The sequence below is a fragment of the Alligator sinensis genome, unplaced genomic scaffold (genome assembly GCF_000455745.1).
Source record: "Alligator sinensis unplaced genomic scaffold, ASM45574v1 scaffold8_1, whole genome shotgun sequence".
In the NCBI taxonomy this organism is placed as follows: domain Eukaryota; kingdom Metazoa; phylum Chordata; order Crocodylia; family Alligatoridae; genus Alligator; species Alligator sinensis.
In genome coordinates, this window is record NW_005842568.1 from 18,529 (window position 1) to 30,241 (window position 11,713).

General features: G+C 45.0%; 1 protein-coding gene across 1 annotated transcript in view; it reads right to left on the reverse strand.

Moving 5' to 3' along the window:
• The window catches only part of HADHB (hydroxyacyl-CoA dehydrogenase trifunctional multienzyme complex subunit beta), a 16,397-nt gene extending 5,242 nt beyond the window's left edge, over positions 1-11,155 (reverse strand). The window contains exons 1-8 of the mRNA XM_006032359.3: positions 10,681-11,155; positions 10,070-10,111; positions 8,024-8,120; positions 7,248-7,292; positions 5,790-5,889; positions 4,381-4,468; positions 2,348-2,535; positions 833-1,013 (exon numbers count right to left, since the gene is read on the reverse strand). Of these exons, the coding sequence (XP_006032421.1) occupies positions 833-1,013; positions 2,348-2,535; positions 4,381-4,468; positions 5,790-5,889; positions 7,248-7,292; positions 8,024-8,120; positions 10,070-10,111; positions 10,681-10,747 (808 nt within the window). The 5' untranslated portion in view covers positions 10,748-11,155. The remainder of the gene's footprint in view (positions 1-832; positions 1,014-2,347; positions 2,536-4,380; positions 4,469-5,789; positions 5,890-7,247; positions 7,293-8,023; positions 8,121-10,069; positions 10,112-10,680) is intronic.
• Between the last annotated feature and the right edge of the window lie 558 nt (positions 11,156-11,713).

The window sequence follows — 11,713 nt, forward strand, 5'->3', positions numbered from 1 at the left end:
ACTTGAAAGCCCAGGAAATCATTTCCCTCTTCCAATCCATGTATGCAAATCAGATGCAAAGTAAGAACACGATCATATGAAACAACTGGTTCAACCCACTCACTATGGAGAATGAGTCAGTTTTTATCCAAATGTTTTTGAATGTAACCTTTTCTTACTTTTTCAGCAAATTAAAAGGTAGTCTCGTTTAACTACCACTTGTTTCAAAATGCTGCTTTTGTGCATTTTTAGTGAATTACAATTTCCAGACAAATGCAGCATGATGCAAGCCACAAATAATAATAATAATAATATCCCCCAGTAAATTAAAAAGATTATTACTTAAAAAAATAAAACAAAATGGTAAAAAAAAAGTTGTACAACTGCTGAAGCGTGGATGTAGAGAACATGCACCTCTCTGGTTAATGAAAAGTACCAAGTTGAGTACAGAGACTACACTCAAGCTGCAAATCAATGTTCTGCTGGTTACCAACTGTTTTACTGGTAACTGAGAACCGAATGTGCTTTGGAAAGTAACTACAAAAGGTACAAATGCAAAATGAGATCATTTAAATCCGTTTTCTGATTTACAAGTCTTGAAATACTGCCACAGGATAGATCTGAATCAAAGACTAAATTGCCCAGAAGGGCTTTCAAGTAGTCAGCTGGCTCCATCATTTTGCTGTTACTTAAATCTGACTCAACTGCTGATCTGTCAATGACTCACTCTGCCCTGCCCTAAAGCTTTAGTAAATAGATCACTTGATTAAGATCACAGCCTGAGCCTGGGGCATTTCCTTTAGAAAGCAAGCAACACTAATCCGTGTTGATACTAAAGCAGACTTGTTTTTACCTGGCACACTGAAAGGCACCACATCCACCAGCAAACCCTCATCCTGGGCCTTCTTAGCTAGCGTGTGTGAACGCAGGGCATACTCATCTTGCTCCACACGGGATACTGCAAAAGCGGCAGCCAACCGATCTGCTGAATGTCCCATCGTCTCATTGGTGGAGAATTCTGCCACAGCTGGGAGCTAAAGAACAGAAGTGCAAGGTCCAGTGGCAGTTACAGTACAGGCTACCATATACCACTAGTTTAATACATTAGGAGCCACGACTAGACCAAGAAATGAGAAGGTTCCCCACTTTGGAAGCACAAATTTAAAGCAGAAATGCTCAGGCTTGGACTACATAAATGGCAAACGGGCTACTTGCCAGGGGCTGTGAACACTGTACCAGACTCCCTTACAGTCTGACAGCAGCTGCTCAGGAACTGAATGTGTGGACCAGAGACTGCAGGTGCTAGGATAAACCCTGGCCAGCACTTCTGGATCCCAGAGCAGCAGTGCAGTTTCCACCCCCACAGACGGTACTGGAGGGAAAGCTAAAGACAAAACATCCTTTTTTAGGATTTAGTACGTCCCCATCACAAACAGAAGCAGATGAGTTTATTCCCACAGGTGAAAGACAAAAGCCTCGAATATATTTAGATGAGCCTTTCTCCATTTCTTGGGTTTGCTACATTCAGACGTGGATCTCCATCTCCACTGTGCTGGTCTGGACTCAAACCATTAACTGAGGATAAAAGGTCTCAGCAATACTGTGAGTGCGAAAGTATCTTCTCCAGCAAGGACAGAGCTCCTGAAGCAATTGGATTCTTTCACAGGGAATAAAACCCTTTCCCTACCTACCCCCTTAGCTCTGCATTGCCAACTGCTTCAGACCATGACAGAGAGTAAACCAGCTCCCTTTATGCCATGGGTCGGCTACGACAAGCCAGCCACCCTCACTCACACAGGGCTGGAACTTGGGAGCCAAAAACACTCAGGGGCCAGAGAGGCTAAATGACACATGCATTTAAGAGCCAAGTGCCAAGATCCCACTAATACAGGAGAGGAATACTCTTTATGTTCTATGGTTGGAAGAGTTGTCCTGATGTGTTACTGCTGCTAACCTGAAGAATGACTCACTTTGCCCCTCTAAAACTTTTGCCAGGGATTTAGACTGCCAAAATAGCGTGTCATTCTGTCTTCAATAAACAAGCTGTAAGGAGAGAGGTATCGTAAGGAATTCAGGTATTTTGAAATCCAGCGATTGTCAAGGAACCCTGAAGGTAACTGCAGAGATCAGAACATTCAAAGATTTAAACTCACTGTCCATTTTGCCCTGAAGCCTAGGAAGTGCTATAGTACGGGGAAGCCACAGTTGGCAACCTGACCCCACTTTATCTTTGCCACGATAAATGCTCCACTGGGGCAAAATTAAGTTATTTTTCTGAAAGCAAGTTATTTCATGAGTGGCTTGGCAGTGACAGGTTAAATGCCATTGCACCACCTCTCAACTCATGTTGAGACAGGGGGAGATTCACCTCAGGAGCAAAGTAACTGGGGCGAATTCTGGAAATCAGGGACAGCTTCTGGCTCAAGGTTTTGGCTCTGTTAAGAGTGAGCATAGCCTTCCTCATCTTCCTGCTGTGACGAATGGGCACATCCGACATTAATTCCACACCACCAGCTACGACCACATCACACTGGCCAGATGCAATCAGACCGACACCTGCAGGAAGGGATTGAGAAGACCATTAGAAGTGTAGGCAGGCATCCTCGAAAGAGCCAGATACACTTCTCTTTAACAAGTAAAAAAGAGAAATATAATCAAGGGTTTCTTGGAGGCAAAAGCAATTAGCACAGACATCTCTAACTAAGGACAATTTTTGACAAAGCAAAATGTCTGCAGTATTGTCAACTCGTGATTTTTGGCATTGTTCTTAAAGACTACACTTCAGAAATGTGAAAAATATAACTTAAGCCAATATTTCAGGTGTTGGTCTGTTTAGGATGCTTTTAGAGAATATTGATGTTGGATACTTTGCTCGAAATGCTGGGAATAATTTAAAAAACCCGCACCTTCAAATAGCCCTTCAAAACTCCCATTGCATCCCCGCGAAGCTGTGTTTGCCACTGCTCAACTTATTTACACTAGGGTGGCCAACCTGTGGCGCGCACACCACAAATGGCATGGGCAGCCTCTGCATGCAGCAGATTGGGGAGAGGACAGAGAGCACTTTCTGCCACTGGGCAGATAAGACCGGGAGAGGAAAGCAGAGCAGAAGACCTGGCAGATACCTGGCAGGACAAGCAGCAGAAAACAGTGGCAGACTGGGCACAGGAAAGGGACTGGAGTGGCACTCAGGGAGGGTGCAGGGCTAACACACATGCCAAAAACAGTTGGTCCCCACCTATTTATACCAAGGACAAAAACCCATCAACAATTTGCAGTAGAAAAAAATTCAAGGGTACGTAGCTTCTTACACCACAGTATCTTTATTTATGAGCCAACGGCAACATTGCCAAAGACATTCTAGGAGCTCTGGAAATTAAAGCCAGCACAGTCAGAGAGAGAGCATGTTTTATGTTGGGATTATGCCACACTGAAAATGTCTATACTGTCTTCTCTTAAAATGCCTGTGACAATCCAATGAGAGGAAAGTCTTCCCAATATTAAGCAGGCAATTAAGTTTGGTACGTTAACACCCCAGCCATAATCTTTAAAAAAATTCTTGGAGACACTATACATGTCTAAGGGGAAAAGGACAGTTCATGCTCATTGTTTCCTTCCTTTCCCACACTCCCTTTCCAAATATTTCCTCCCCCTCCTGGCAGTCACTGAGAGTATGCTTTCCCAATAGCTGGTAAGAGCTGATAAATGGATGTGGTAATTAAGAGGAGCCACCCATCTTCTTCAAGAATCCCATACCCAAACTAAACGTGTGTGAAGAGATTTCCACCTCAAGCACAAGGCATTCGCCAAACAGGAATCGTCTAACCTAGGAACGCTTACCAGAAGCTTACCAAAGCTTACATGCTATAACCAAGCAATTTGCTTTTATCTGCCTCTAGCTTATGACATTTCAAGTAATCCATCTGAGGCATACAAAATGGATGATGAGTGGACTGACCAAAAATAATGGGCTTTCGACCATTACGATTCGTATTAATACTGTCCCTCCTTCTGTAATTTTGCCTCTACTTCTTGCTATTTACATGAAAGAAACTGAGGTGACCATCTCCCTCAACCTGATTTGGCACAGAAATCTGCCTTTTGCATTTTCATTCTGTTTGGGCTACGCTAAAGGTGGCGCAAGCTTAGAAAGCAGCAACTTTCTTATCAAATTCATGTCTTTACCTTTCAGAGCAATACTGAAGCTGTGCACAATGTTCCTGAATGGAGCAGATGTTGGAAGAGCTGCCAGAAGGCTGAGGTGGGTATTTAAATAATGTCTGTTACACATTACTGGTTCAACAGCATCATGAAAATTTGCTCTGGACACTTAGCTACATTCACTCGGTTGTGCAGGAAGGACAAGGGAAAGGAAGAGGAATGGGGCTGCAGCCAACATACCTGTAGTCATAGCTTGGTTAGAAGAGATGCAAGCCATGGTGACTGTGTGGGCTGGAGTTTTGTCAGAGAAGCCAGCTCCCAAGGCAGCCTATGGGCAACGCAGAAGAGTCATTAAGAAAGGATTTCTGGCTCCTTGAAACTCTCTCCCAACTAGCTATCAAGAAACCTACAAGCTGCAAGCATTTGTAAAGCTTCTACCTAGACAGCAGAAGTCAAGCACTACGAGCCCACTGATTACAGAGTAACCCTCCTCCTATTATAAGCAGAGAGCAAGCCAGCTCCATGATTCTGAAAGCCTTCTCGAATTATGTAGACGACCATCAGCAACCCCTAATTACACAGGCACATTAATTTCATAAATCACTGCACCACATTTAAAAGCTCAGAAATCCCCCTATTTTCTTCACCTTATTGGGCACTTGCAAAGGTAAGAAAAGAAAGGAAGAGAGTGTTTGAACACTCTGCAGCCAAATGCAAGATGTCACTTGCTTCTAAATTGAACAGCAAATACTTGTTGCAGCTGCAAGTCAGGGTACATCATGGAAACGATGACAAGCTTTGACACAACAGGGACTGAAGGCCTCCTTCAAAGCTCTTGGAACATGCTGACACAATAAGACACTCCTTAACTGACACGTGGCCAACTAGTTCAAAGTTCAGAACTTGTTTCCAAGTTAACACTGAACCACAGGTTTGTTTGACAGACAGGAGCCAAAGAAAACATTTGGACACATAAAAATAAGCTGCTGCTGGAATCTGAGACATCCTGCTCTGCTAATACAGTCTCAGCAGAAATGAAGTAACGAGTTTTGCACGGGATCTATTTTGATGGAACAAGACTGGTTGGGTAGAACGCCCCCGGCTTCAGAAGTTGTGTTAATGGCAGCAGAATCCTGTCTGGGGTTGGGGAGGTCACTTTCCAGTGCTAACCTTCTGCACTCTTTTTCTTGTATTACATATAGCAAGTCATGCCCTCTATCTGTCAACCAAAAGTACAGCCAAGCTCAGACTCTTCAGATCATTTGACTGCTGCGTCTTGGATCAGCCAACTTTATTAATACCACAGTATTTTCTTTTCCTTTATCGAGTACTTCTACCAAGCCAGCATTTGATCCCAACTACTCAGTGCAGGCAGACTGATTTGTAATCTCGTAATAGACTCCTTCCTTCCAGGAAACAACACATTAGGGATTTTACAGCATCCAGAACCAGAATAAATTGATATGTGGTAGATTTAGGATTTTAACGGGATAAAGATTCTTGCTCAATTAGCTGGTACATTATGCTGCATGAATGGCCAACTTTCCCAAACCACATTCCCCCAAATCCCTACACAGCAGCGGTGAGTGGGTTCTTGCATAAAGACCAGTTGCCTCTGGTTAGCTTATTTCAGTTGGTTTATCACCCACCTCTCTAGCAACATTGCTTGTCTTCACTTCCTGGATGACGGTTCCATAAACTATGTAATCAACAACTTCTTGTGGGACATTGGTCCGATTCAGCAATCCTCTGGGATGGGAAGTCAGAGATGAATGTTACACATCCACAAACCATTAGGACAGTATTTTTACCAAGATCCTCAAGCATCCACCTTTAACATTAACCTACCAAACAGGGGCAAGAGTGGAGCTAGTTTCGAATTCAAACAAAATACTGCACATTCACATGCTCCCACAGAGGCACAATCGTGAAGTGGAAATAGACGCTAAGAGATGAGAGAAACTCCATTCCCCCTTTACACTTCTCATTCAGTAATTATCTCCCTTCCCCAGCCTGGGATACACTTGAATTAAAATTATGGGGGGGAGCAGGGTTTGGGGATACCAACCCAACCTCTCAAAACACTCAATGGCTTGAGTTCCTCACTAAAGAACATTCAATGCTTTCAGAGTACTGGAAAAACAGGCAGCACACTTTTTCCTAATTCAACAGAAACGCAGTATGCAAACACTCCAGGATATCCTTTCAAAGAAGCCAAAGCACTGAGTCCTACAGCAGAGAACTGACTAAGTACATAGAACTAAACATAAATTTGAATGACCTGCCTAGAAACAACAAGTGAAACTTAAGGCTACCCAGATCTCTGGCAGCTCACCTCCCAGTCAAGCAGAGTACACCAGATGCCCGAATAGCAGCATGCAGTCCTTCTGCATTGTCCACATGTCACCTATTGACCAATTCAGATCTCTCCCTCTTACCTACTTCATCACCCTTACTTTCAAGGCCCTGCATGGCTGCACGTTAGCCCTTCTATGTTCTGTCTCCCCAAATAACAACGCCAAACCCCTGTGTTCGTCTCTCCCAGTCCTGGCACACACCTGCTTCCACGCTGCTCCTGCAAGGCATGTATGGAATGACTTTTCAAACCTACCTATTTCTAACTCAAACCCGTCCCACAAAGGCTATTGAGTCAGATTAGGATAAAAAAAGGCAACTGAGAGAAAAGAGAAATGAAAGGAGATAGAAAATAAAAATGATCCAGGTAGCTTCCTCTAGATTTCCCAAGAAATTCCCTCTTAGCCTCTATTCCAATCTGGTTACAGCCTGTGTTTGTATTAGGGTTCCAAACAGAGTGTCAGAATTCAATTAACTTGAACCCAGAGCCATGCCAGGGGATGAAGCAGCATCCCACTAATAATGTGCATACATGGAAACCCTTCTTTATAAGCCTTCAGATTCACAAGACCGTTCTGAGGTTAAATGTAACACCCTCTGCAGGCAGACTGGGAAACAGGAGACGTGACTTGTCCACAGTCACTCAGCTAATGGTCAAGCTGGGAATCCTGGCATTGCTAGGTCAGGCTCCTGTCGCAGCACCCCCAATGGCAGTTAGCTTTCTTAGCTCATCCTTTGCTCAGTTTACTTACTGCAATGCTGCTCGGGCCAAGTCGTGAGGCATCAGATCTGCATACCTACAAGGTAAGTTACAGACAGAAGACTCGCATAACTTTCCTTGAAGAAGACATAGCAATCTGCGTTATCAAACCATTCTAAACATATGTGTATAAAAAGAGGCATTGTGGCATCACCTTTCCAGCTACTCTTCATACGGAAATGATCATTGTATGCCCCTGTGTTGTTGGAACAAAGGTATATACATTTAAAAAAATCAGCACGGCAATTGCTGTGCTAGGAGTCAACAGCAGTCATTGTTAGATGTTACTGCTTTGAGACTGTGCCTGAGGACTGAAAGCAGTTTTCAATCATAGGTGCATTCACACAGATGGCAGGTAAGCACAGATTGGCAGGGCTGCACATTACTAACTGTGCTTTGTTAACACTGAAAGTCAAGAAGACCAACTTCCTGACTCAGCCTTTGCATCCCTAGGACTTCATTTTCCTGCAAATTCTTAATGTTCATCCTCAATTTTCTTCAAACTGTTCTCTCGGCAGAGATGCGAGAAACAGATCGTTAAGCACTTTGTAGTCATTACTCACATTATCCTTGCTATGAGTAAAAGCACTACAAATATCAAGACAGAAATGAAGCGATCTGCAGACCCAGAACAAAGTTAATGCAGTTTGATCTCCCCTCCACTGATAAAGTGGAGTGTAAAACATGACAAGCCAAGCATCTTCCATTTTCTTTTTTTTCTATTAACCAGTGTAATTAGACAATAGTTTCTTTTCACTCCATACTTACGAGGTACCAGACTGCAAAAATGGAATGCGGACGCCCTCCACAACAACAACATTCTTCACACCACTTTTGGCCAAGGTTTTCTTACTCTTGGGTTGGGCTGTTTGAAAAGATAAACAAACTGTGGACCAGAATTCAAGCAGAAATAGAGAAAGATTCTATTTTTTAAAAGATGCCACCAGGAATTGGGGAAAACACTGTCCTGAGGGCAAATCAAAAGCAAAATACTGAAGAGATTTGGGCTGGGTTCTTATCTCTGCTACTTGCTGGCGATGTGATGCTAGGTACGTTACTTAGCTTCACTGTATTTTGGTCTTCTCATCTGCCACTACTGGTGGAATAGCTGAGAACAAAACTTCCTATTCTCAACTTCCAACTCATGGATATGACAGTAATAGGTGACCTAAGGCAGGGTAGAGATGCACCTTACAGACAAACTGAACAGGAAGAGCTCACTTCATCAGAAATACTCTGTAGTTAGCAATGAAAAAAAAAATCTCACAGCTCTCTCTACTCTTATTTTATTCCAGAAGGGGAGATACACTGTACTTCATTTAAGTGCACAGCCTGTGAACTTAAAACAAATTACAAACTTACCCCAATAAAAAGCAAACAATTCATATCAACTGCAACAACAGCCTTCTCTATGCTTTTCCCACCTCATTCAGGTTTGTTACCTTGTTTCTTAGAGTGCCTTATGCCTCCAATAGTAGCCCTGAAATGGCCAGGATCTAAACAATTCAAGGTTTCTTTAGAGGCCCTGAACTTGGCAGGTTCTAATCTGTTTCATCAACACTGCAATTACAAGTACTTATGCCCTGAACTGCTATGCAGATAACCAGTGTTTGTAACCAAGAGGCAAGTTATGCAGCACGAGATCATGCAGTTAAGTGCATTCGGCACCTATCTAACATGCACGCAAGTGGAGTGCACTGTAAGGTGTCACAATACAGCATCATTTGCCTGACTAGTGTCAGAAGCTATCCTGGACAAGAGCGTAATGCAAAAGTCAATGGGACAGCTTCCAGTTGCAGTCTGGCCAAGAATCTTATTTAAGACACAGGACAGTACAAAGGGATCGTGTTTAGAAGCCGCCAGAGAAGGGGCATGGTACATGAAAGCAGCTTAGCCCTAGCTCTAGCTGGGGTTGCAGCAAGCAAAGGTGCACGTAAGAGAACTGTGTAGTGCACTTGTATTATGAAAGGGGGTTAATTTGAGGAGAGCCAAGGGTAGGCAGGAGCCACTTGCCAGCTGAGAGCCTCTGGGCTCTAAAATTCAGGTCTTTAGACACTGAAAAAACCCCCTCAGGGTTAAAGCAATTGTTTCAGTGAAATAACATGTAACACTATCCTCAGTAAACATTATGAGGGCTTAATTACACAGACCTACAGTGAAGCCTGAGCATCCTTTTCAGAGCAGATCAGACTTCATACCTAATGCCACAAGCCTGTCCTTGCCAGGGGGAAGCTCTTGGGAGACAGGAAGCCCAGGCATAAGTACGGAGCCTAAGCCCTTCCAGCTCATCCTCTCTTTGTCCAAATGTCCCACTGGAGCCGCACAGTCCACGCTCTAGCCCAAGTCCCTCTTCCAAGCTGTGACTAGAGCCTTCTCTACCCCTACGGCGCCTCTGCAACTGTTACTAAGAGCTGAAGGGAAGTCCTTATCTCACCCAGGGCTTTCTATATAGGCCCTGCCAGTCACCTATGCCTATGTCAGAGCCAACAAACCGGATTTGTTCCCTACTTAAAAAAGGAAGAGACAAGAGATACTTAAACTGTCATCTACCCAAACAATAATCAAACCGGTTTCACTTTCAGGATCCTGATGTTGGGTTGAAAGGACTTAAGGAAAAATCAGTTCCAAAAACATGGGTTTTTGTTTGCCTAGTTAACAATGTATGTTGATGTTCATTAGTTTTAAAAAGACAGGGACAGAGAGAAAACCTCTGCCGTGTTTATCTATATGGGAAGCACCTGGGGAAGGGGAGGTAGTTTGTAAATGTATTCTTCTCAAAGGGACCCACTGAAGTTTTTGGTGCTTTCACCTTACCTGCTGCTTGTAACTGGGGGGAGCAGCTGAGTGATCTTGCAGCTGAAATAAAGAGAAAACGTATAAAATTTTCCAGTCTTTAGGCAAAACAATTACTGGAAGTTACCTGAACTCTTTAACAACTGCTGGGTCTTTTCTTACTTCTGTTCCAAGTAACCAAAAGCAGCTGCAGTTAAGCATTTGGCAAAAAGGTGGGTTTTTTTCAGTTGACTGCGCGTTCAACAGCATGTTACGTATAACCAGCATACGTGCTATTTTCACAGCAAGAAGGTAAGAAAACTGCGTTTTAAAAGCAGAAAGAACCAGAACTCGTGGTAAAGGTGATATCTTTTATTAGACTAACTAGAGGTTTGCAAAAAAAATTCTTTATTTGCAAGCTTTCAGGCACAAGCACCCTTCTTCAAGCCTAGGAGAAAAGATTGTAAAAGTTCTCCTAGGTAGAAATGAATTTAAAAGCAGCATTTTTTTTTTCCTAATCACTCGTTAGCATGAGACTTGGATGCAGGGATCGTTCCCAAGTCCACCTGAAACCCGCTTCTTCAGAATAACTAGATGTTTGCATCCCTTTGGGTTGCATCTATTTGATTGGTAATAAACAGAAAGATGCTTACAGAGTCCAACAGCCCGTGCTGAGGCAGCAGGGAGGCTTCGGATAGCGCGGGTCAGCATGGAAGTCATTTCGATATCTGCAACGAACGGTAAGGAGAGAGAAAAAAAAAAAGATGAAAGTCGGCCTTAGCTGGTTTGCTCAGAGAGATTTCGGGGTGGGCAATCTGCTCGGGCCGCGCAGCCGGTGAAAAAGGAGACGCGAGAACCCACGTCGAGGTCACGCCGGTGCGCTAGGACAGGGCCCGTCTTTCCCGTACGTTTCTGGGCAGCCCCGTGCGCAGCGCGGACTACGGACGTGTAAATAAGCCTGCCTTCCTCACGCCCAGCCAAGGCATTTTAGCAACCCTTTTACTGCTCTGCCCAACTAGGAAATCTGCTTCCCGCTTCCCACCCCGTGCTCCTGCCCCGTCGGCTGCTCTGCTTTCCGCTCCCCGCCCTGTGCTCTCGGTCCAATCCACTGCTCTGCTTTCCACTCCCAGCCCCGTGCTCCTGCCCCGTCGGCTGCTCTGCTTTCCACTCCCTGCCCTGTGCTCAGTCCAATCCACTGCTCTGCTTTCCACTCCCAGCCCCCTGCTCCTCCCCCGTCGGCCGCTCCTCTGTGCTCTCGGTCCAATCCACTGCTCTGCTTTCCACTCCCAGCCCCGTGCTCCTGCCCCGTCGGCTGCTCTGCTTTCCGCTCCCCGCCCTGTGCTCTCGGTCCAATCCACTGCTCTGCTTTCCACTCCCAGCCCCGTGCTCCTGCCCCATCGGCTGCTCTGCTTTCCACTCCCTGCCCTGTGCTCAGTCCAATCCACTGCTCTGCTTTCCGCTCCCAGCCCCATGCTCTCAGTCCAATCCACTATTCTGCTTCCCGCTCCCAGCCCTACGCTCCTGCCCCATCAGCTGCTCTGCTTTCCGCTCCCCGCTTTCCACTCCGCCCCAATCAGCTGCTCTGCTCTCCGCTCCCTCCCTGCTCCGCTTTCCGCTCCCTGCCCCCTCGCACCCCCATTCTGCCCGTGTCACTTGTGCCCCCCCCCATAACTGCCCTCCCCGCCT